This window comes from Enhydra lutris, unplaced genomic scaffold, assembly GCF_002288905.1.
Source record: "Enhydra lutris kenyoni isolate GAN:26980312 unplaced genomic scaffold, ASM228890v2 scaffoldscaffold6, whole genome shotgun sequence".
Taxonomy (NCBI): Eukaryota; Metazoa; Chordata; class Mammalia; order Carnivora; family Mustelidae; genus Enhydra; species Enhydra lutris.
In genome coordinates, this window is record NW_019154090.1 from 4,576,822 (window position 1) to 4,603,143 (window position 26,322).

A 26,322-nucleotide genomic window follows, 5' to 3' on the forward strand; every position below is an offset into this window, starting at 1 on the left:
AGAGAGAAGCCCCAGAGCACAGGAGAAAAGCAGGCTGTGAACCAGGAAGTAGGGTCTCGAGGGGACGCCTGGGTGGCTCAGTCGGTTGAGCCTCTTGACTCATGGTTTCAGCTCAGGTCATGATCAGGGGGTCCTGGATTGAGCCCCGTGTCAAGCTCCGTGCTCAGCATGGAGTCTGCTTAAGATTCTATCTCTCTCTGTCTCCCTCTGCCCCTCATACTCCTGCTGCCTCTCTCTCTCTCTCTCTCTCTCTCTCTCTCTTTCTCTCTCTCAAATAAAGAAATAAAATCTTTTAAAAAAAAGGGGGGGGGGAGTAGGGTCTCACCAGACATGGAGTCTGCCAGCGCTTTGGTCTTGGACTTTCCACCTACAGCAGGTGGAGCCGTGGACAGCACCGGGTCATTGGACCCCAGGAGCTTGGAGGAGAGCCTTCATGGAGGTGGGAGTGGACTGGCCCGAGCTGGAGGCCTCTGAGAGGACACAATGTGTCTACTCCTGAGATTACCATATGAAAGCCAAGGGCTGGCAGAACTAGACTGCCGATGGGAAGAGCAATCCTTTCCACCCCTTGTGCCTGTCTCTGGGTCTTCCTCAGAATCCCCCGTCATCATCATCCTGCAGCGATGCATTTGGCCTTGGCTACAAAGGATCTCATGGTTTAGTGAGGGGAGCTGGGGGAGAAACACCACATCAGAATAACGACAATCTGTGATAAATACTAAACTACAGGAGAAGAAAGTTATGAAGAGACAATGAACTTTACTCTGGGGGCTGGGAGAGAAAAGTCAGTGCCCAGAGAGTATTTAGAGAATTGTCTTGGAAAGACTGTAAGAAAGAACTTGCATACAGGAAAGGAAAAAAAAAAAAGAGGAATAGCACATGCAAAGGCCCTGGGGTATGTGGCCTGCCAGCGCCTACTTAGGGAAAGGCGGGGAGTAGTAATGGTTCCTCAATGTATCTAGTTCCTGTCCTGTGTCAGGCGGTATATCAGCTTAAGTATTCATTTCCTATGGTGCTGTAAAAAATCACCCCAAAATTGTGGCTTAAAACAACTCAGATTTGTTATCTTACAGTTCTGGATGTCACAGGTCCAAAATTGGGTCTGAAGAGGCTAAAATCCACATGTGGTTCATCTGGAGGCTCCTTGCCTTGCTCAGCTTCTGGAGGTTGGCCACATTCCTTGACTTGAGGCTCTCCCTTCATCTTGAAAGCCAGAAGTGCCTTCTTCTCTCTTGGACCTCTGCTTCCTTTGTACTGAGTATGTCACTGTGGGCAGATACTACGCTAAGTGCTTTGCCTATGTTAACTTACTCAACCCAGCATTGAGAGGGGTCATTTATACCCACTGTACGGATGAGGAGACCAAGACACTGAGAAGCATACCCAGCAAGGGCCCCGGGAGGCGGGATCTTCTGTAATGTTCGAGAGTTGAGATTTTATCCTTGGATATCCTTGCCTATCCCAAGGTTTTTTATACAGAGGAGTAACTGACCTATTACATTGTTTCATTGTATTATTTGTAAAAGATTTTTGTTTCTTTTTGATTTTGTTTATTTTTTCAATTTGGGCTTTAAAAAATATAGTTTTGAAATACACCTTTTTTTTTCTGTTTTTGGCAGTAATTTTAGCTTTCCAGAGAAGTTACAATGGGCGTACAGAGCGATCTGCCTACCCCTCCGCCAGTATCGCCAGTGTTACATTTTAACATCATTTTACATGATGATGGTAGCAACATTGTTGCTGGAACATTGCTATCAACTAAACTCCAGACGATTTTGGGAGGTCACCAGTTTTTCCGCTGAGGTCCCCCTGCTCCAACTCCCCCCACAAATCCCACATCACATTCAGCAGCTTATTCTTCACAGAGCTCCTCCAGAAGCCGGCCGGGAGATGGCCTGATGTGAACCCAGCATGCGCAACCATGGTGGACCAAGTGCCACATGCCGGGTACTGTGCCCAGAGCGCCATGGGTCTCACACATTCTCACAATGCAGTCATGTTGTTTTCCCTGGTTTGCAGATGAGGACGCCAAGGCGTGGAAGTTTAGCCTCGTGCCCAGGAGAAGTGAGAGGCTAGAAAAGAGGGCTTCAATGAAGGGGACCAGCGTGGTGGGTGAGAGGCACATTACTCACAACCAGGGGCCCTGATGCAGGAGTGAAGTCAAGCCCAGGATTCCCAGTGGTCTCTGCCACAGGCCCTTTGCACTCGCTGTCCTTTCTGGCACTGGACTTCCCATGGCAGCCTGTATATTGTCATGATCATCACACAACTTCTTGCATACACCTGCATGTTGGGCGTCTTGCCAGGTGCTGGAGGCGCGGGGAGCCCTCTCTCAGACGGTTGGGCGCAAGAGACAGACGCACTCAAGTGAAAATGAACCTTGGGAAGGGAGTCGTCTGAAGAAAAGCAGGCAGGCAGGGCGATGGAGTGGGAAAAGGTGACCGAGGGTGGGGGTGGACTGTCCTGGATGCTGGTCCCAAGGGTTTCCCCGACAGGGCTCCCCGAACCCAGCTCCTATGGCAGCCGCACTTTCCCCTCCCAGCCCTTCTGTGGTCTGTCTCCCACGAGGGAGGATGCATCCCTGATGTGATGTCCTACCAGCGCTTGGCAGGGGCGTGGAGCCCGGCAATCAACAGAGGAACTGGTGAAGAAATGAATGGAATGAATGAATGACGATCTGGGGCCACAAGGCATTGACGCGTCAGGGCCGGCTTGTGCACAGGATTTGTTGAAACCCGTGCAGACCTGGAAGCTCAGCACTGGCCTTGGTGGAGGCTGGGGAGGTCCCCGAGTCAGAGCCGCCCCACATCTCTGCAGATGGGGGAGGGGGGTGCAGTCGGGGGGCCTGACCCTCCCCAGGACCGCGCCCCTCCAGCCTCAGGTTGGAGTGCTTGGGAGCCGCTGCCTGCTCAGTTGAGGGTCTCTGTGAACAAGGTGGATGCTGAGAGGTTTGGGGGCAGAGGAAGATCATCGCGTTCACCCTTCTCTCCGCGCCCCCCCACCCCCCACCGCAAGAAGTAAGCTCTCCTGTTGCCCAGGACTCCCTTGGTTCTTCACTTCTCCCTGTGAGCAACTGAGGGTGGATTCTTGGTCCCCGTCTCAGCTCCTTCACGTAAAAGGTGCTCAATAAATGTTTGATGAATGAACGAAATAATGTAATTAAGAATTTGAGGGGGGATGGGGAAGAGAGTCTTTTTAATCCTTAGGACTTGTCCCCGAGCACCCAGAAGGCCACATTTGCATACAAATAATTGATATTCTAATTACAAATCATTTGTATTGATTTATTAAGCAGATCCCCAAAGGATCTCTAGAAGATAATTAGATTCCATGCTCCTTACGGGTGAGGAAGGCATATTTACCTCATTGTTCCCCCAGGGCAGTGGGAGGCAGAAGAGCTACGTGATAAATGTTTGATGAGGCAGGGAGTCGGCGTGGTCTTATTGTGGGAAGGGTTTATAGGGTCCCCACAGATTATTTCCAGTGTGTTGGGGGTTGGGGGAACAGGAAACGCATCCATGTGTGTCTGTGTGTTTGTGTGTATGTAAAATTTGCATAGCTCTCTTTTTTCCCCAAGCCCTGGTGATTGCCTACCGTGTGGCCTTCGTTCTCGGAGGGGCGCAGGGGCTAGGCGCTGGGACCCTCCTGCTCTGTCCGGATGGGAGACAAAGCAAAGCAAGACGGAGTCTCCAGTGGCCCCTCCAGACAGTAACCAGCGCTGGGAGTGTTACACTTCTTCCCATCATGTCTGTTTGCCTCTCCCAAGTCGCCCCAAATAAATGACAATAGCATGTAAAAAAAATCTATAGATATAGGTATAGACATTTATCTTTCTCCACCTACCTATAGGCAACAGGAAGGCCTTAGAAAATGTTGCTGCTTTCATTGATCTGAGTAAGAATGCAGCTTTGGTCTGTGGCAGCAGTGCCAAGCGCCCCTCCCCACCACGTCCTGGACCTACGGGCCACCCCCAGGGCCCTCCCAGAATGGAAATTGTAGGACAGCCTGGGTGGCAGTGTCAGAGGAGGAAGGATCCCCTGAACGTCTTACCCCCAGCACAGAAGTGGAACAGAGTCATTCTGGGGCAGGGGGCTAGGGGCTGAGGAACAGAGGGAAGGGGGAATGGAGGGAGAGAGAGAGAGGGAGAAGGAGAGATGGGGGAAGAGTGAGAAGGAGGGAGGGATGGAGAGACACAGAGAGAAAAATGGAGGGAGGAGAGGGAGAGAGGAGGGATGGAGAGAGAGGGAGGGGAGAGAGTCAGAGAGAGAGGGATAGATGGGGGAGAGGGGTGGGAGGAGGTGGGAAGAGGAGGGAGGGAGAAAAAGGGATAGGGTAGAGACAGGGGGAGGAGTGGAGAGGGAGGGAGGGAAGGAAGGGAGAAGGAGGAAGAGGCAGAGGAGAGAGAGAGAGGGATAGAAGATGGAGGTGGGGAGGAGAGAGGAATGTAGAAGGAGAGAGGGAGGGAGGTGGAGGTGTTTAGAGTCTGGCTCCATTTTCCTGTGCTCCTCTCCCAGGGGCGCTTAGGGGTGTGGATTCTCAAGTGACAGTACAACTTTGCATTTCCATGTGGAGGAAAAACAAAACCAGGCATCACAGTGTGTAAAGCGGTGCATGGGATCCCATGGAATCCAGATCTTTGCAAAAACCCACCATTTCCCTCTGGGAAATACCTGCTGCTCCTTGGTGCCCAGAGCCCTGGTGCCTCCTCCCAACCAGCCCCAGCAGCTCTGCGGTTTACTAGAAGCTACTAAGCTGTTGGCGATGTCCTCCAGCCAAAGCCCCCATGGACACACCTGCCATTGAAGGAGAGGGGAGAGAATCAGTCCTGTACTTGCAGGTGATTGGGTGGTTGGAGGAAGTGGGGCTTGGCCCTAGGTTTGGGTGCAGCCGGGACGGCTGTTCCTACAATCAGGTGGGTGCTGGGTCTGGCCGCCCGGAGATGGCCGACGGCTATGTGGCACAGCCGCAGCCGGAACCGTCGCTGCGAGAGGGGACGTTTGACTCACTTAGGTTTAGACAACGGTCTTGCTGCTGTTGGGACTCAGAAAGATCATGGACAGGGCACCTGGGTGGCTCAGTGGGTTAAGCGTCTGCCTTTGGCTCAGGTCATGATCCAAGGGTCCTGGGATCGAGCCCCGCATCGGGCTCCCTGCTCAGGGGGGAGCCTGTTTCTCCATTTCCCTCTGTCTGTTGCTCTGCCTACTTGTGCTCTCTCTGGGGCAAGTAAATACATTTAGAAAAAAAACTTAAAAAAAAAAAAAAAAGAAAGCTCACGGATGGGTCTCATTTCTTGTCTCGAGACATGGTGGTCACGAGTGGCCTGGTGTGATGTGCTGCAGGACTGGGCCGGGCAGGAGAGAGAGCGCCAAGCCCGGATGCCCGGACCTGGGTTCTCCTTCTGGCCACCTGTGTCTGCCCCCCATGTGTAAGGCAGGGAATAAGGACAGTTTCTGCCTCCTAGGTTTGGGGGGGGGTTCCGCGAGCAAATTCAGGTGAGGTTCTTAACGCCATGTGGCTAGCGCATGGTCAGCCCTTTATAAGATACTCGCTATTAACACGGGGCACCTTTCAAAGAGCTCCCCGGGTCTCCTGTGGGACACCTGCGGGGCTTGCGGGGTGTGTGAGCTCGTGAGCGGCTATGTTCCTGGGGACAGAAGACATGGCTGGGCAGGTTTGTGTCTCTTGGTACTTGGGGAGTAAATGAGCTCATCACATATGAAAATCCCTGTGTCCCCCGCACCCCCACCCCACATCCCGGAAACAAGGCATTACAAACTCGTTGTTTGGGTCCCTGGCTGGCTCAGTGGGTGGAGCACGAGGCTCTTGACTTCAGGGTGAGTTTCAGCACCACGTTGGACGTGGAGATTACTTAAAACACTCCCCCAAACTGGTTCTTCATCACTGATTTGTAACTCTGGGAAGCTCTCCCCTCTCCCCGAATCTTTCAGTGTTACTAGACAACGGTAACCGATTCTTACCTTTAGCCATTAGAAAAGGGACCGCGTAGTAAAGACCTTCTGTTAGGTCCCCCTATGGGAAAGGTGTCGCCGAAGAACCCTCTCAGCCGACGAATTCCCTACTGGGGTCCTCAGGGATTTGGGCTGCGATAATGCAGTGTGTGATAGCCGCCCCGAGTTCCCGTTGATTTATCCCTCCGAGCTGAGATGTAGGGCTTTCCCGTGGCCAGAGTCTTAACATTTCATCTGGATAGTAAATGATGCTGGGTCAGCCTCTGGAGGCGGGTCCCTGGGGAGGGGGTGACAAGTGTCAGCTGCGGTGCCCATGACACTATTTACAGATGCCCACTCATCAGCTGCTAGGGCCCTCTCCCTGGTCTTTGCTCCAGGCCCCCAGCCTCGCCTTCCTCCTGCTCAGCCCTCTGGGATCGGCGCCGTTTCCTCGCAGCTGGGGCCACAAGCCATCTTGTGTCTTTCTCTCCTTTTACTTTGCAATTGAAGTCACTTGTATTTTCTTCACTTTGCGTTGGTGTATGTACGCATGGGCATGTGTGGGTGTGTGTTATTTTTTTTTTAAACTCCAGCATTATGAAAAGTAAAGACACATTTTTCTGTGTTTTAGGATGCATTAGAGAAACAATAAAGAAGTTCCCGATGAATTCGTGGTGAAAAAAAAAAAAAAAAAGCAGGCACTGAATGTCTGTGGTTTGGTAACAGACAGTCGGATGCTAGGGCTAGTAATGCAATGTATATGTCCATTATTGGTGCGATCAGTAATATTGGCTTATGCGGCTTGACTGTTTGCCGTTGTTAGCTATTTGCAGTCTCCCCGTGAAGATGCATCGTTACCATTTTGCAAATAAAATCACACTCCGACTCACAGAGGAGGCAGCCAAAGCTTCAGCACAGGGCCTGAGTCAGCAAAATACTCAGTGTCTTCTGGCTGGCCTTGGAGCCCTCTTTGAAACGGGAGCCCTGAGTCATTCATCGCAGAGCCCATTTTCCAAGTAAATGCCATTTTATCCTACCTCTTGAAATGCTCTATCAAGCTTTCTGGATCACGTAAATCTGTACATCATTTTAATCTAGCTCAGGCCAAAGAGCTTTTCCAGGCTGGCGAGATTCTTCTCTTTCCGTTCAAGGTGGCTGTGTTGGGGGGGGGGCAGTAATCTGATCTCCTCAATGATCATCTCCTTATACGGACGCTAAGAGGCTTCAAAACTTCAGCACCCGCAAGGCTGTTAACAGGCCATTTATTAAAGCTGCCACTTGGCCACCCATGTTCCCATCTCTTATTACATTCAGAAGATTTGTTTTGGGAGAAGTAATTTAAGAGCAGGGCAAGAAAGCCCACAGGGATCCTACTTCTTTAACATAAGGCTATCACGTTGGAAACAGGAAGTAGAGAAATGAATTCAAGCAAAACAGGCTTGGTGGGATATTTTATGATTTGGAGGGCCAGACGGTAATAACTGACCGAGTCAGACAGCAGGTCTGACTCCGCTGATAAAGAACCTCAGGTCCCTGCTGTAGTATCTGCTCAAACTATGATGGGTTCTCATTTATATGCAAAGAAGACACTTGACCCTGTCGCCAGAGCCACGGATCGAAATGGGAACGTTGATGATGGTATACCACTGCGTGGCTTCTAGTGCCCCCGGACTGCACATTAACCTCCCATTTATGTTCACAGCCCTACAATTTTCTTCTTAAAAATGCCCTGTCTCTAATGGAACGGAGACATAATAGTCTCATTATGTTTTCAATCTATTTTATTTTAACAGAGGCCTGAAGGTAACATTCTCCGCTGAGTACTAATGAGAATTCTGGTCCTCTTGTCCTGTTTCCTACTCCTTTAACAGTGGTATTTGTGATTATGTCAACTTTAAAAAGGTGATCTTTGCAGGCTTACTTTGTTTCCCAGAAGTTGCTGAAAGAATGCACTGAAGACAAAAAATTGAAGTGACCAGAGGTCAGTTAAAATCGTGATTAACAAGGTGATTCATTCTGACGAGGTTTTAGCTCTCAAATCTGTTTTCCTTTCCTCTCTCTTGTAAGCTCCAGCAGTGGTCCCTTGCAGAGGTTATAAAGGGAAGCCATCATCTGACTCTCCTGGAGGGGGTAAATTCTAGAAAGCTGAGATGCCTGACTTCCCAACCAACAGTGATGTTTTTCAGTAGAGAATCATGTTAGTGGCTAGTATTAATATGTCAAACAACTGAAAATATTAAAAAGCTTTGTGTTTTAATCTATAATTCACCACCTTAGAAGCAACCTAGTTCTTAACTTTTAATGGAAAAAAAAAGTCTGCAATTAACATTAAGGTTGCTTAGAAACCCCCATCCAGGATTTGGTTCTTCTATGCTCTAAGGCAGGCGGCCAGCTGCTTGTGGAAAAATAAAGCAAATTTGTTTTGTGTATGCATTTGAAACATCCCTGTTTGTTTTGGGGGCGTGCTGATTGGTTTCTTCCTTTTTGGCATAGAGTCATTCTTTTTCTTGGCATCTACATATGAGACTGGCTTTCCCAACAGTACTATTTGACAAGCTATAGACTAATATTCTTCTTCTTAACGTGCTTATTTATATCCCCTCCAAGAGGATTTAGGGCAGCTTGAAAAGATTTCTATCACATATCAAAATAAAAAAATCTGTGAAGTTCTACACACTTGCTCCGAATGTGGCTCTAAGTTTTTTACTGACCACACTGAAGGGGAGGGGTGTATGTGTGTTTTCTGAAGTTCTTATTTAAATCCCAGTTTGTTAGCCCACGGCCTTAGTTTCAGGTGTCTAGAGATTCAGCCCTTCCATCGCTCACCCAGGCTCATCACAAGTGCTTGCCTTCATCCCCACCTCATTTCCCCCATCCCCTCTGGGAACCGTCAGTGTGTTCTCTGTAGTTAAGAGTCTGTTTCGGGGCACCTGGGTGGCTCAGTGGGTTAAGCCTCTGCCTTCAGCTCAGGTCATGATCTCAGGGTCCTGGGATCGAACCCCACATCGGGCTCTCTGTTCAGCAGGGAACCTGCTCCCCCCCTACTTGAGATCTCTCTCTCTCTGTCAAATAAAATAAAATAGTTAAAAAAAGAGTCTGTTTCTTGGTTTTCCTTTTTTCCCCCTTTGCTCATTTGCTTCTTCAGTTCCACATAGGCGTGGAATCATATGGTGTGTTTGTCTCTCTCTTATTTCACCAGGTTATACTCTCTAGCTCCATCCGTGTTGTTACAAATGGCAACATTTCATTCTTTTCATGGCCAAGTAATGTTCCTCTGTGTATTTATACCACATCTTCTATATCTATTCATCAACTGTTGGAGCCCAATCGATGATGGGCTGTTCCCATCATCTTGCTATTGTGGATAATGCTGCAAGGAACATCAGGTGCATGTATCCTTTCAAATTAGTATTTTTGTATTTTGGGTAAACACGGAGTACTGCAATCGCCGGACCGTAGGGCAGCTCTACTTTTAACTTTCTGCGTTCCTGAGAGGCTGTACCAGTCTGCATTCCCACCAACGGTGTACGAGGGTTCAAAGGGAAGGTGTGTTCTAAAAAGGAGAACCAAGATGAATGTTACTTCTGTCTATCTATTCAGCCAGTTTCCATTAAGGATCTGAGAGGGGATTAGGGTGCAGGAATTCCTGAATTTTTCTTTATTTTCAATTTTGGTGTTGTCGTTATAAACACACACTCCACCCAACATGGAGCTTGAACTCACGACCGAGATCAAGAGCAGCACGCTCTACCGACTGAGCAAGCCCGGGGCCCGTTCGATTTTAATAAGAAAAAACCCATTCATACGCACAGTAAAATCATGTAAAAAAGCATGCAAGTACATATAAAACAGAAAATGACTGAGAGGTAGCATTTGTCATCCGAGCCTTTCTCCTTGGAGATAATGACCGCTGACAGCTTGGAGCACATATTTCCGGATTTTGGAAGCATGTACACATTGCAAAGGTACATGCGTGTGCGTAAGTTGTTTTATGTAAACAGTCAGATTCCACACACATACTCATGTTATCTTTTTTTTTTCCATTCAACTATATATTGGGCAACTCTCCACTAATTTGTACGTGAAAGTTTGCTTCTTTTATGTTCTTTCTCCAGTAGATCTAAACAACGCTGCAGTGCTATTCTTGTTGACTTAGTAATTCTTGTATGGGACCTGTGTGTGTGTGTGCGTGTGTGTGTGTGTGTGTGTGTGTGTGTGTGTGTGGCGGGGGGGGTGATGTTTTTGAGGGTTGTTCTTTTGGCTTTGTGGGCACTGTTAATAGACTGAAGACAGTTAATCCGTTCTTTTATATATATAGCGAACATTTCCCCCAGTTTTTGGTTCACCTTTCAACTTTAGACAGGGCCTCTCCTGCTCTGTCTTATCAGCGAACCAGGCGGAGGATCTGAGAGTGGACCGTGGACTTGTGGATATCCACACGCGGCACCACCCTCCTCCATTGTCCCCCACGTGCAGCTCCTACTGTGGGGGGACGTGTTGTCTCGCATACTGGACGGTAGGTGTTAAAAAGTATACTCCCTTTTAGTAACAATTTAGAAAGTCCTACAAAGCATATAGTGAAGAGGGAAATGCAAATGCCACTGCCGGATCCTGCTACCCACCTGCCAGCACGGCTGAAATGCCGGGCAACTGCAACTTTCCCACACAGCCAGTGGTGTGCTACTTTAGAAAACTATATCCACTAAAGGAAAAATAAAGAGAGCCACAAATACATTTCTCTCTCATGACCCAATCGTTCCACCCCCAGGTGTATGTCTAGTTGAAACCTGCACAGGGCACCAGAGACGTGTGAGCATGTCTGCGGCAGTACGGTCGTAACAGCAAAAATCCAGTGCCTACAAGCGCAGGATGGATAAATCAACGGTACCCTCTCCACACGGCGGAATCCTGTACAGCTGGGAACGAATGTGAGTCCTACACGCCAGGCTGAACGCAAGAAGCCAGACTCAACCACAGGGTGTGTATGCGAGGTTCAGACCCGGGCGAAACTGAGCTGTGATGTTAGGAAACAGGATAGGACTGGAAGCGGGCGCCAGGTGGGCCTCTGGGCCATGGATGATGTCTTTTTGCCACCCGAGGAGTGGCTATAAGGGTGTCTCCTTTTTGAAAATTTATTGAGGTGTACACCGTTATTTATGGCATTCTCCGTACATGTTATATCTTAGGACCCAAAAAAAAAAAAAACAAAAAACAAAAAACAAAAACCACGCAAAAAACACCACGTTAATGACAAATAGTTTAAAAAACCTGATCAGATAAAGATGGTCAGGGAGATGGCCCGTGAAAGCAATTATAGGTGAGGGACGCCTGGGTGGCTCCATCAGTTTAAACGTCAGACTCTTGATTTTGGCTCGGATCATGATCTCAGGGTTGAGATCGAGCCCTGCATTGGGCCCCATGCTGAGTGTGGAGTCTGCTTTGGGATTCTCTACCCCCGACCCCACCGCTCTCTCTCTCTTAAAAAAAAAAAAAAAAAGAAATTAGACACGAGTGCTTCCTGTCTGCAAATGTGCTGAATGCTGGGTGCGTCGGTGTCTTTCCCAAGTGTTAACCTCCCTGTTTTGTAGAGGAAGAGAAAGGAATTCAGAGAGGTCAAGAGCTATCTCTAGAGCCACACAGCCCAGAAAGGGGCTAGCTGGGACTCCAACCCAGGTCTGTCTGTCTCTAGTCCTCTCTGCCCTCTCTGGCGCCCGAATACGGCAGCTCTCTCGAGATGGTCACCACGTACAGACCAGGTGCTACTCTGTAAGGCAGGCGTTGAAGAGCCAATGGGTGTGGGGAGCTGTGCTTCTGCGGGTGATGGGAGGTGCTGGGGGAGTCCAGGGTTCGAGTCAATGCTGGAGTGGAAATGCCAGCACCTTGGACAAGACCCCACCGATGATGGGAGAGGGCAGGATGCAGTCCCTCACTTAGCAGGTGCTCACTGCAGGCCCCACAGGCCTGCGTCCAGCCCCTCCCGCACCTTAACTAAGGAAGGACTCGGAGATGGAGACGCAGGAAGCCGTGAGGCCAGAGCAGAGACACAAACACCTCGCTGCTCACCAGACACCACGGCTATCGACTTTTGGGCATTTCCGTTTTCAGAAGTAGTTTTACAGTTACTTCAGAGTAGTTGGTTGAGAAAAGCAAGGGACAAACCCTACCACAAAGAGAAATCAAACCGCTTGAAAGGCAAATACATGTATTTGTAAACATAGCATTTTATTAACAAAATGTTTACACCCTTCTTACAACACAAATTTTGTAGTGATTCAGCGCATGAATGCTCCATAAAAGTTCATCAGAGAATATTCAAGCTCAAACGAGAGTTTCAAAGTTGCCAAATCTCCCACCGTCTGCAAACGACCCACTATCGGCCGAAGTATAAAAGGAAAAGTCTGGTAACAAAAATCAAAAGATCTAGTTTTCTTTTGTCGGCATCTACAGACAGTACAGACATCGCACAGTTTACATGTAGACTTAGGTCCAGCCCAAGGCAAAGACTGCAAAAGCAAAGTCCTCGACAAGCGCACGCACCTGGCCGGCCCCACGACAGCATCCTTCGCAGGGGTCCGGCGACGCGTCCCGTGCAGCGAAGCGACGGCCGTCCGTTGGGCTGTTTACAGCGCTACAGAGCAGCCTAAACGGTAACAACTTAATGGGCTCCTCTCCCCGTAACAAATGTTGTTATAAAAAGGCACAAGTATCTTACTCCTCGTATGGGGTCTTGAAAAGGCATGACATTCTTAGGAGAAGTGAGAGTTGCTGGTAAGACAGCTTTGCTTGCATTTATTTATTTTTAAAGGTCTAGGCTCATCTCCGCAGCTGTTTCTCTTTAAGACTTTAGGTTTGTATCTTTACGTCCTTTTACCAAGTGCTCTGTTACAGACTAAGCAATGTTCTGACACTTAGAGCACCTCATCACCGACTCAAAAAGACCATTTTGTCACTCAGTCCTGTTGCCACGGGCAGCCGGTGCTGCCCGCTCCCTCTCTGGAAAGACGGGAGCTCCTCACCCAAAATCAGCCTTTGCGTCTGCCCATGACGCTCGGTGCTGGCCGGGCCTAGGGGACTGGAGCCCACTGCCGCCACCACGGAAGGCGGCCCGGGAAGGAATGTCGCATGCACTGAGGAGGTGGCTGGTGCCGTGCGTCTTTAAGGGAGAGCCCGCCGCAAAATGAGAGAAATAAGGCAAGGAGTCTGCTTCGATCACAGAGAAGGCAAGACATCAATTCTTAAGAAGGTCAGAGGCATGTTTGACAATGATGTGAATGACTCATAAGGTGAAATGATGCAAAGACTGAGCTGGATGAGAGTAAAAAAAGAAAAATCTTTTCCAGGCCAATACAGCTCTGTCTACACCAGACAACAAATGGCTTAAAAATAGAGCCACCAATCAGTTGCTCCGATGAGCCAACTGCCGATAATTCCCTCCGCCCGTGCTGAACCGACCCGTCACCCTGACATCACGTGCATGACCCCTATTAAGAAAAAGTTCCATAAACTTTGTAATAACCTCACACGCGAAGTCAGCAGAGGTACACAAACTTCAGCCTTGCTTTAACATTTTCCAGGGTGGGTACAACTCACTACTCAAGCACAAATTTGATGAAAAAACTGGTAAAGGAAAAACGATGTGAGAACGAGGCCCCAAGGTGCAGTCATGCTCCATTCTCTACACCCTGACTTAAGACGTCTTGGGAGTTTCCTGGGCAATTTCAGTTCTGCGTAAAGACTATCGGCCTTCCGTGCGATATGCTGTACTGAAGAGGATCTCCTTCCCAGTACTGCATTAAACAATCTGCTTCCAGAAACGGTGAAACGTTCCTGAATCTAGAAGTGGCATCAAAACCAGCATGTTTTGTTTCTGTTGCATGATTAAGAAGAACATTAAGAAACTGCAGTTTAAAAATACCAATTAAAGAAGGGTTTTTAAAAAAATCATTACTGTCTTAGGGTTTCCCATTTATTAGCTGAATTCTGGGCACTTGAATTCCTGTTCATGGAAAGCTATCCAGAATTTGGTTTGCTTCATTTACGAAGCGCTTTGATGAGGTATTGGGCACCACACAGATTTGAAAATGAGCTAGTAATAAATTAAGTAGTTTTCCCCTTAAATTTGTTAAGACTCCATGGTTTTAATTCCAGTATCCCCGGATGACACGTCCTTGTCTTACTATCTAAAATGTTCAATGTGATAAGAGGAGAAGATGGAAGGTTTAAAATTTTTCTTTTTTATTAAACTTCTGAATCCTTTTGTTTTGAAGCCAAAAATATTCTAGCATCTAAAATTGATTATACTCTAAAAGGCAAGAACACAGATATTAGTTATTTCTGATGGTGCAGACCATCAAATTAAAGTTGATCTATGCTACTGGAAGTCCTTCTAGATTTGGAAAGTAAATCATTTTGCTATATATTCAGAGCATCCTGAAGGACAAACCAAGAAATATGGGGATTCTTGGTTTTATTTATTCACTTTCTTCGTTATGTCTAATGAAACTTCATCACGCCAGGTCTCTCTTATCATTCTCTTAGATTGAAAAAGTGGAGGCTCCTGAAAAATGTAATACCATTCTAATATTTTTTAGATTTTCATTTGCACATAAAACGGGACAAATGCCCCAGAATTCCATTAATGTTTCTTGCAAATCAGATAATCAAATTGCCTGGATTTCTATTACTGGAAGTCAAGACAAGTAACTCTGCTGTCAAGAGAAATTGGCAGAGGTCATTTCTTCCACGCCTAGACTAGAATTCCACTGGACCTCCCTTTTCTAAAACTATGCATATAAGGTGTATCTCCTGGCCACATCTGTTACCTGGACTGTTTTTTTTATGACCGTGCTGTAGAGTTAAGGTAAGTCTCCTAAACATCACCTTGAATCGTTGAACTTTTCATGCACCAAGCTAACTGAAGGGAGGTAGATAATGATAGCTTGATCCTTAAAAGTACATTCCACTTCTACCTTTTTTAAAATACTTTAACCGCCACGAGGCAGACTCTCTCTGCAAGTCAAACAGTAAGCCGAAGTCAGGCTGCCAGTTCCTTTACAACAAATTTTAACAAGGAAGATTTTTCCACGGGTTCACACCATCTAGCTTATCGTGGTCTTCAGCTTTCATTATAGGGTCAGGAAGAACATGTACAGACTGTGGAGTTTAGAGAAGAGAGCCAGCTTGAGCGCGGGGGCTGTCCTCCTCCCCTCAATGCCCCGGTGTTCTGACGCTGGTACCTAGTAAGTGTCAGATTTGAGGGGCTAAAGGATTCCCTCATTACTTTTACAGACAGGTTCCTGCAAAGCATCTGAATGTGTAGGGGCTTAGCTGTCATATGGAATATACTTTGCACCTCCGTCTTATACAACCATGGGACCATGACTCATGTTCTCAGTATGTTCTGAAAAAAACAACTAGAAAAAAATGCTTGCATCCATTTATATAACCTCTTTTGCAAGTCACCCACAGGATAGAAAGGACGCATCTAATGGTGAACAAACGGCTTTTCAAGCCCCGGGGCCGACATGCCAATCAGTGCACCGTGATCGGAGTCGAGCCTGTCCATTGTAACACACGGCCGGGAAGGTGCCGAGACTCTGGCTTGACATCTCCAGGAAAGCCATGGAGCCGTTCTCCAAAGGACATTTTCATGACTCTAGCTCCCAGGGTTTAATTTAGAAGGTCTCCTAGACCTGTTTTCCTTCTTGAGGGAAAACAAAACAAAACAAAAAATACAAGACTTAAAGAGACATTCTAAAATTACAGGTGGCCTTCCTTCCTTTTTTATATACTTAAAAAATAATGAAAAATGATCGCCTTGAGAAGGGCAACAGCCCACTCCAGGGTCAGGCCTCGAATACAAAAGGCTCCGACCTTCGGATACCGGAGGCATCCACTTCAACCGAAATCACAAACGGGCAACAGCAAGTGTGTTAATTTAAAGGAACCAACCCTCTCGGCTGCTCTGCGCAGCACTTAGCTTGCCTGTGGCTGAAAAGCAGGTGATGGAGGTTTCATTTGGAACCAGAAGGGCTTGCGATAGGTACTTCTCCCTAATCACTTCTTAAAGAGAGTTTAAAATGAAGGACACTTAATCATACTCTTACTTTATGTTCTCTTAATCACCAAATGATGGTTAATTAGTTATCACAGAATCAGAGAACACTTGTGTGAAGGGAGAGTTCTGGAGACGGATGGTTCCTAGGACTGGGCACCTGCTAAGAGCTCACTTCAATTTCTCTGAGAGGAATCAATACACACTCGCAGCTAATTAATGATTTTTCTCTTTTCAGTTCCCAAAGTTTTTTCAAAATGGCCCTTTGTCAGAAGGGAACCAAAAAGAAGATTTTTATAGATGGGCTATGTCCCAATTCCTCTGAAATCTAGCTTTTTCCCATAAGGAGTAACTTGAGAACGTATGAAATGTGTATTAGACCACTGCTTGGTCAGGTTATTAATCCAAAGCATGTTCAAAATAAAACACTGGTTCTGCCTTTAACCTCCAGCTCTGCGTCACACAAGCGGACCGAACAAATGGAAACGTTTCCCTGTTTTCACGGGGTACGGGTTACACGGATCCGAGACCACGGGCTGCTGCCAGTGGGGAGAAGCACTGCGTGAGCAGAGGGTCTTGTGGATTCCTGAGACAGTCTGATGAGAACCAGGGCAGACGAGAAGAGGCCCCAGAATGAGGGAAGACAGCGCTGCTGCACGAGCCACCCACCTGTCACTCGTTCTGGGACTAAAACGCGTGGCCAGAAGCGAACAGAAGCCCCTCTCTACAAATGGGGAGGAGCGTGAGAAGCCGTGAAGAAAGAATAGCCAAGGAGGGCCTGAAGAGCCAGCCCTGTTCTGGGCTGAATGCAGGGACCGTGGGGACATGGTGAGAGGCAGACTGACGCCTCACCAGTAAGACGTGGCACGGAAGCGCATGGCCTTCCCCAGGTGCCCAGATCGCAGGGAATCATCGACAGTGGCTGACAGGTTTGGTGGGAAAACTGCGAAGGTCACAGATGTGCGTCATCTTTTGGTGAAATAAGACAGAAAGGGCCACCCATGCACCGCCTGTTCGGTGGTGAGTCAAGCACCCTTTGTTTTTATTTTGTTTGTTGTCGTGGAGATGGAGGCCCAGCAGTGGGAATGTTAGGGACACACACCAGGGCCGAGGCCAGACGCCCTGACCCATCTGCATGTATGGGAAAGCAGATACAACCCCCTTCAGGTGCCAAGCGCCCGCCCTGACAACCACGTGTTTCCTCTTACCGCTTCCTCATCTCATGGTGGGAAGGGAGCAAGATGCTAGGAGGGTATAGAGTCTGCCTGTATTTTAAACAAAATGTTAGAATTTCCCCCAACTACATTCCTTCCATACGATTTCAGTAAGAGAATAAATAATTTCAAATGCTCAAGATATACACCAGGGAAAAGGGAATCGCTTTTTACTTAATCTGAGTTATAATTTTCCCATTAAAATCTACCCGTATCAAGTGGGGGGCATAGGGAAATAACCATTGTTTTTCGAAGTTCCAGCTCTTCAGTCTGCGAGAGCTCTAAAAACACAATTGAGTTGGAAATTCAAGCTGTTTCATTTCCTATTCAATCTTGTAAATTTCCTTCCCTTACAACACTCCGGTTGGAAGGGCGCCAAATTAGACCAGGAGCAAACTGTCACCAACTTCACTTCAGCGCTTTATTTTTAGATTATATTAAAAACCTCATTAGGCTCCCTGAGGGAAAGAGTGTTAACCACTGACAGAGGCAGGGGAATAAAGGAAACGGAAAGATAAGCTGAATCGGTAACAAGGAGAGCTCGTGGAAACACTCGTCCGGGGTCGCGGTAAATGCTACAAGAAACTTACTGCCAAGACCAGGTGAAATGACTTGAACTTGGAGCGTCATCTTTTACCTCCAGGCTAGGAAGGGCTAGTCAGGCTTGTCAAAGGGGCATATGTCTTTATTATGATTTCCAGATGGGATGCGGGAGGGAGGGGCGTGTGCAAGGCGAGGCAGAGACCTCTTCAAAGACTGTAAGCCAAGTGCTCTGTGCTCTCGCCCGACAGAAACGTGTGGCAGAGCCCCCCGCGGACAGGCTGAGAGGTGGGTGGGCACACTAAGACACTGGCTGCGAGATTAAATGGAGTGTTGGGTGAAACATAGAATTTATTCACGTATTTACATAATTTATAATCTTTAAGCCATGGTCTCATAAATATAGACTACAACTTTACATATGCTAAGCAACAGATAACTGTTTTCCCCACCAAAATATCTGGGTTAAATAAAAAATTGACAGCATTTACACCACTTTCTTTACTCTCTCTTCTTCCTCTTTTTTAAACCACTGCTAGTCAGCGCAGACGTATGCAGCCAGATTTCTTCCAGGCAGCTCCCACCACCACCACCTTCATCACGAGAGCTTATTTAAAAAGGGGCCAGTAATGTGTTTTTTTGACACATACAGGACGAGGCCGGAATGCAAACCTCGGGTGAGCTATGCCTCTGCTGTTACCGTTGTTAATTTACTGTATGTATCAGGGGCTAAAGTATTCAATGACAAGTGCTTTAGAGATGGTGGGGACAGAGTCGTTTCCTTCAGTCCTATAAATAATCCAGTTCAGCTCCCAATAATGATTGCCAGCCCTCCACTTCCAATCACCAACCACATTTTAAATGATACGATTCCCTCTAACAGTGGTAACGGGAAACCAAGGAAATTACCATCTCTGCAAGGTCTTTTTTTCCTCAAGAACCACGAAAGTGCTAATTTTCCCTTTACAAATGTTACATAAAATCTTGATTACAAAACTACTCAACAATTTAACCCTACCGTCCATACAATTACATGTTCCTCTTCAGCAAGGTCAAAAGCCCATGGTGCGGTCCCGGTGCACACCAGACTCGTGACAGGCCGGAGGTCCGCACACTGAAACATTAGTGCCGTGGCCTCCAGAGAGGAAGTGGAACTGGCCAATTTCTCCGAGTCCTGTTTGCAGGAAGAAGACCCAAACCGGAGAGGCGGAATCTGCCGGCAGGGACCCCATGCCTCCTGTTAACTTTTGGGACCACCTACTTCATCAGCAAGTCTGGGAGGCCGAGGCCCGGTCAGCAGCAGCTCCGCTGGGGCTCGGACGGCTGTCTCCGGAGCTTGAAGCCCTTGCCGCCGGATGGCGGGTTGGCGTCGGCGGAAGGGATTCTTCGACCTGGATGGAGAGGGGAGGAGGGAGGGAAAGAGCTTTAACTTTCCAAATCTGTTCATTCTCTGATGCGACAACTGGGCAGATGCGCTTTGACAGGTCGCACGAAAATAAAGAGCTAAACGAATTTTCAATCTGGGAATCATTTTCAATCTGTAGAAAAGGTGCGAAGATAACCAGAGAGCTGAGATGCGGCCCTCACCCGGGGCATGTCGGCATCTTGTGCTTGCATGGGACATCTGTGGACACGAGGAACTCTGCCCTGGCACATCACTAAGGTCCCGACTTTGCTCAGGCAAGGTCAGTTTTTCTAGTAATGTCCCCCTTCTGGTCAAGGGTCTGAACGAGGATATCACATTGCATGCAGTAAAAATTTTTTAAATAAAAAGAAATTACAGGGGCGCCTGGGTGGCTCAGTGGGTTAAGCCTCTGCCTTCGGCTCAGGTCATGATCCCAGGGTCCTGGGATCGAGCCCCGCATCGGGCTCTCTGCTCGGCGGGGAGCCTACTTCCCCCTCTCTCTGCCTGCTGCTCTGCCTACTTGTGGTTTCTCTCTCTGTCAAATAAATAAATAAAATCTTAAAAAAAAAAAAAAAAAGAAATTACATACCAAGAAGACATTCTGAGTAGGAAGTACGTGCACTTTTGTCAACAAAATTCCACTGGAACATGCTTGTCCCCCGGCCTTGGGGCAGAGCCACCATCCACAGACAGGCGTGCACAGATGCGTACAGGACACACACACACCCGCAGCCGGCCCCTCCCTAAGCCCCAAGAGGCGCACACGGGTGCACAGCCGTCCACCTGGCTGCTTCCACTGAGCACACTCTGGGGCTTCTCCCACTGCAGCGCTATTCCTAAAGCCCTATGCTGCCGTGCCACGCGGATGTCCCATCATTTACTGAACCATTCACGTTGACGGATGTTCAGTCTGCTTCCAACATTGTGCTGGTATTAACGACAATGCAAAAAGTATCTCTGGGAGCCGATGTGTATGATAAACAGGAGCGGAAGAACTGGATCACGCTACTCTACTCCTGGGTGTGTATCTGGCACATGCACCATACCCCAGTGTGTTCTGGCACAATGCAAGAAGGACACGCGATTTCGAGTTTGACAGGTGCTGCCGAACCGCTCTCCGACGAGGCTGTGCCGCTCTATTCTCCTACCAACAATGCATGAGAATGAACAGGTTTCACTTCACTGCTCCGGGAAGCATAACGTCAATTTCAGGAGAAACCTCAAATCACTATCCACCCACCCAGCCCATAAAGCAAGGGTTGTGTCCAAGCACAAAGGCCTTCCAGATGCCCTCTCACTTCCTAGATCTCTCCAATACCTCCCACACTAAATTCGGCCAGAGGCCAGAAGCACGTCACTTATTTGCCTACAGAGCTAACCCTAAGAATTAGGGTTAGACCTCAAGCTCTTCGAGGGAAAAGGTCCTCTGTTTCTGGTAGCTGTCTGGCACAGTACCATGCACTAAGGTATTTTGAAAGCAAGGAATGAATGGACACATGTGTCCTGTGGCACTACCAAGGCTGAGATGGAATCTGCCAATTCTTAGGTCCTTGGCCACCAAGCCTGGGGCCTCTAACATGTTGGGGCAGCCTGCAAATCCAGGAGGGTAGTACACAGCATGTGTCTACACTTGATGTCCCCCAGAATGTCCTACAGCTACTTTTCAAATACCTGTAGATATCGTGAATAAACTGCGAATTTATTTAGAAGCTTTATTGAAGGAGCCTGGGTGGCTCAGTCAGTGAAGCATCTGCCTTCGGCTCAGGTCATGATCCCAGGATCCTGGATCGACCCCACATCGGGCTCCTTGCTCAGCAGGGAGCCCGTTTCTCCCTCTCCCTCTACCTGCTACTCCACCTACTTGTGCTCTCTCTGCGTCAAGTAAAAATAAAAATTCTTTAAAAAAAAACACACTAGCTTTCCTGAAGCTTCTTGTTGTTACATATTTCTAATAAACAGATCATGGAAATCCAGCTGGTATTACAGCGCCACTGCTGCAATAATCTTGGAAGAAAGCAGAGGACACCTTGATGACCTGCAGAACAGACTGTGACCTCTTAACCGAGAGCCCGAAAGTGCCGACTGTGAAGGGAAAGGAGGATAAACCAGATCACATCGAGACTAAGAGCTGCAGCTCTGCGAGACAGCTGACTCACAAATGCAGCTCGAGTCGCACAGCAGATCATTCCTACACACACAATCAACGACGGACTCGTATCCAAAAGAAACTATACACATAATTAAGAAAAAGGCAGGCAGCCTAAAAGGAAAATAGGCATAAGTTCACGAAAGAGGATATGCAGGTATTTTCACATAAAAATAAATAAATACCCAGAAAGGGGCTCAACTTTATTAACTGTTGATCATAAATGCAGTTTACGATTACACAGCAGACATGGAGTGACTGCAGTTCCATCTGCCATTGCTGTGAGTGTCTGCTGGTGTACCCACTTTGTTCTTGTTTTTTTGGGGTAAGATTTTATGTATTGATTTATTTGACAGAGAGAGAGACAGCGAGAGAGGGAACACAAGCAAGGGGAGTGGGAGAGGAAGAATCAGGCTTCCTGCTGAGCAGGGAGACCGATGTGGGGTCTCGATCCCAGGACCCTGGGATCATGACCTGAGCAAAGGCAGACGCTTAAGGACTGAGCCCCCCAGGTGCCCCTGGTGTAACCACTTTGAAGACCTCCTACTGAACACCTGCGCGCCCAGTGACTCAGTGACACTTTTTCGGGATATAAATAGACCTGACAAACATGTGACCGCAGAGCGTGCACACCGGGTCTGATGTGAGCGCTCAGAGGTACTGGGTGCCACAGCTCTGGACTACAAGCAGCTACGCACGGAGCTATGAACAGGACGGATACCTACAGTGGAGATTCTGGCCCACTTCTCACGCACACACCACGGTAATGAGGATGAGTCATGCGGTGATATGGACAGAGCTAATACATGTACCGTAGAGCTAAAGAAGCCAGACAGCACAGAGGACAGACAGTATGTTTTAAAAAAAAAACAACAACCCATAAAGTATAAAAACAGGCAAAACAAATCTGAAGAGCTAGCCATCGGGACCGTGCTTCCCTTGGGGGCATGGGGACAGGGAGGAACTGGAACGGCATGGGGAGGCTTCTGAGGTACATCTGGGTCTAGATCTAAGCGCCAACTGCAGGAGTGGGCTCTGTGGAAATTCCTTGTGTTTTATTGTTCTAAGAACCCTTCTGCATGTATATTACACTTCAATAAAAAGTTAGCATGGCAGGCACTGTGCTAATGCAATTTTACAACACCCAGTAAACAATAAACTCAATTTACTTCTCTCTAAATTTTTCTAATCTTTGTGAACATATTTTTTTTTTATTTTTTGCAGTTAAAATGAATATGTACACGCTAGTTTTTATATACGAATTTTCATTGTTGGCATAACTCGCCACCTTCCTGTTTTGAATACTGCCGGAGTACAGGTTGCTTAGGAAGCAGCAGTAAGTCTGGCGCACTCACAACACTGTGCACTTAAGATATTTTAGCTCGAACTGAAAAATTCCGGTTCGGCCTCAGGCTGCCTTTCAAGCCTGCATCTGGGTGGCTGTTCTTTACAGTCGAGGAAGACAACAGACATCATGACTTCAAATGCTGAAGGGAAGGGCCTGGACGAGAGGCTGTGGGCCAGCAGGCAGTGGCCCCTTATGGTGCCAGACGGGCTTGATGGGCCTGCAAAGGCTCTGAAAATATCCAAATGGCCACGTCTAAACAGTGGGACGTTACATAAAATCCAGATCTCTGAACAAATTAAAATCATCCAAAAAGATAAAAATAACCTCAGTAATTAATTGGACAACCAGGAGCCTCCATTCCACGGTGACCCCACCTGCTGCAGCAGGACCCACCTGTGCCAGCTTCTGGGATCATTGGGGCCTTCTGCTGCTCCCATGTCCCAGTGCTGGTGGCCTGTCCCTGCCTGGCCCTGGGAGGTGCTGGATTTGCACTCCCTCCTCTACATGTTGGCCAAGTGAGCTTCCAGCCTCGGTCACCTCTGACCTCACCCAGGAAGTTCACCATGCCCTGTTGGCTTTCTCCTGTTCTCCACGTGGAAGTCTGCTACGTCAGGTCAGCATGAACCCCAGATCTCTGCAGAGCCTGCTCTATCCGATCTCAGCTCCCACGCCGCCTGCTCCAAGAAGCCTTCCCTGACCACCTACAGACACTCCTTCACTTCATCCCAAATTATGTTATTCGTGTCGCTGTGCATCATTTGAAGGGATCTTACTGGCTTCCGTGCTCACTGCTTGGCTCCTGCAGCAGAACAGGAGCTTCGGGAGATGGGGCTGCGCCTGTCTAGTTCACCACAGTCTCCCTGGAGCCTGGAACCGTTCTCAATAAATATTTTGATGAATTTGAATGAAATGAATAAACACAGATACAATCTGAAGAGGATCCCAAAGGGATGCGGCAGCCTCCTCGCATCTAGCGGCATCATGGTAACACTTCTGGAAAGGGAAGGGGGAAGGGTGGCCAGGGAGGCCCTACCTTCTCCTTGCCTGGTGTTCATTTTTGAGGGATTCCTTACAGTGAGGTCACATTTGCATTTCCTTTCCCTTTATTGTCTTGTTCATTTTTGATGACTGAGACACATTTAAAGAGACACTGAGGGAGAGGTGGCAGCTTCCAGGACCTCGAGGCCCCGCGCACTGTTTGCTCGGTAACAACACTCTTCAGGGCTGCAGTCCAGGCAGCAGCTCCCCAGCAATTACAACATAATTTGAGACCCGACCGCCACTCCTACCTTCTCCCACCTCTCCCACCTCATTCCGCTGAGAACAATGGCAGAGACCAGACCACTGGATGTGCTGAGGGAGTTCTCCCCAGCTGTGTAATTCTGCATGCAGCTGCTTGGCAAAGAGAAAACCCAGAGGGCACAGAGATACTCACTAATTTCTATAAAGAGTTCATTTATGTTTATTGCATTTTTCGCGCTGGTCTCCACAAAAATCGCGTGGATGGAGTCGGCGTAGTCCTTAGCATCTCTCTCCATGACTTCTCTGGAAAGCAATAACTGCAAATCAGAAATTCTACCCATCAAGAGCTTTACGTTATCCCCACCTACCCAGTAATTAACCGGACTCGTGATGACAAAGGATGTCATGAACAGCTAGTGACCAAGCCCTGAGAACCACACCATTTCTGTGGTTACTCAGCACAAACCTGAACTCAGCACTACTAGCAAGGCATTCGTGTAATGGAACGACTGCAGAACGGCAGGGGTTTCTTTCCCCACCAAAGTCAAGTCATTGCTTTGGGAATCATGGGAGTGGTCCAGAGAAATTGCCAGTGAATGTGTTTCTCTTAAAGAATGTACGTTTTCCCCACTCAAGTCCCTGATGTCCTGGGAACTGGGGGGCTACACTCATCTCTTACAATGTCAAGTATGATGTAACCACAGTTCACATAAACATATACCTGTGCCCCTCCCATCTAATCAGCCCCAAATGTCTGAACTCTTAATTTTTGTTTGCAACTTTAGGACTCCAACTAAACAAAAAGGAATTTTTCAATGTTAGAGATAAAGTAAAAGCAAGATTCTCATACTGGACACTGCTCAGGAAGAAAGGGAACACATACATCATCAGCACTGTCATCTCCTGGTCTCGTAACGCACCTGACGTCGATAAGATCACACTTATTCCCAGCAATAGCAACGACGATGTTGGGCGGGCCGTGCTGCCGGAGCTCCTTCACCCAGTTCTTCAGGGTTGAGAATGTCTCCTGGAACACAGAACAGGGATAGCGACTGGAGGCCGAAGCAGCTGAGAGGGAGCTTTCAAAACAGTCTAAGGCAAACGGAAAGGCTTACTTCTTTTGTGATGTCGTAAACAATGATGGCCGCAGCCGAGCCCCGATAGTACATTGGTGCTAAGGCACGAAACTGCAGAGAAGGGGGAAAAAGAAACAAAATTGGGAAAGCGGGTTAAAGACGTTTCGCACCGTACTTTTAAGCCTAGCGGGCCTGCATGAAAGTAATCTTTCTCTTAAGCCCGAGCAGATGACCCTGCGCCTACGGCACACGCAGCGGCAATTACCAAGGGCAAGAACCTCTTCCCGTAACGCCGTCCCGCAGAAGATGGTTTACAATACAGTTTTATAGGAATTAAATATGGGGCTATAAACAACTGTTTCAGCTAAAAAGGCTTTTTAATTGAACTCAGTGTTATAATTCCCGAATTCATTTGTTCAATAGTCCTTTAAACTTTGGCTTCCCAAACTATCACGGAGATAAAAATAATGCTGTAAATAGTTCTCCAGAGAAGTGGCTGCATTTGGGTGCCGTAACGATAAGCCCGTAATCTAAATGCTGATTGTACCACCGAAATGAGTACACATTTACATTCACTACTTGGATGAGTTTGTAACTCGCTTGTTTGATATCCGCACACGTGGCAATTCCCAAATGTGGGTACAGCTCTCATTTCATTTACATGAATTTCACTGTGTGTGTGGCCCCTTCCTACAAACCGCCCCCCACCCCTACCTGATGACAGGGAGGGAAGGGACTGGAAGGGGAGGCAGAGGGATAACCGCAGGGCTCAGTCAACAGACCACATCTCCTGATGAGCGCGAGAAGGAAAAAGTGGAAAGTGTGCGGCTCTTCACCCGGTCAGTGCCGATCCTGGGCGTCCTGCTTGGTGGCTGCAATGACAGCTTGCAGAGAAGCAGTTTACCTCTACCAGATCTTTGTCTTAGACCCTGACTTTGAAACCTAACCCCTGGGGCTGATGAGATAGCCCTGCACTCTCCTCCTGCTTCTCTGTTCGAGGCTGACCCCCGAGTACAGGCAGGAACTGCCATCAGAGGGAGGCATCTGGGGCACCATACAAGTCGCACACAGAGCGACAGATTCTGCAACTTCTTATCCAACGAGCTTAACCTTTGGCTTCTCAACTTTTAAGTTAATTTGAGTTTTGCAACAGAGAGTGAATTATGACTGTAAACTCCGGGAGGGAGGAGAGCACGTCTGCTTAGCGTATACCATGTTAGCTCTGGAGCCTGATGCCTGGTGCCCTGTAGGTAGCAGGAACTGGTGAGCAAGGAAGAGCCGTTTACGTATGAGGCGACATGAAACTAACATGCCAGACCAGGTGTCCACACGTGCGAAGCTTTCCTACT

At 47.9% G+C, this 26,322-nt stretch overlaps 1 protein-coding gene across 1 annotated transcript in view; it reads right to left on the bottom strand.

The window, feature by feature from the left end:
* Window positions 1-12,149: 12,149 nt before the first annotated feature.
* Window positions 12,150-26,322, bottom strand: part of LOC111141383 (RAB22A, member RAS oncogene family) — a 56,136-nt gene continuing 41,963 nt past the window's right edge. Inside the window, exons 4-7 of the mRNA XM_022493886.1 lie at window positions 25,013-25,084; window positions 24,818-24,924; window positions 24,091-24,200; window positions 12,150-19,147 (exon numbers count right to left, since the gene is read on the bottom strand). Coding sequence (XP_022349594.1) covers window positions 19,050-19,147; window positions 24,091-24,200; window positions 24,818-24,924; window positions 25,013-25,084 — 387 coding nt within the window. The 3' untranslated portion in view covers window positions 12,150-19,049. The remainder of the gene's footprint in view (window positions 19,148-24,090; window positions 24,201-24,817; window positions 24,925-25,012; window positions 25,085-26,322) is intronic.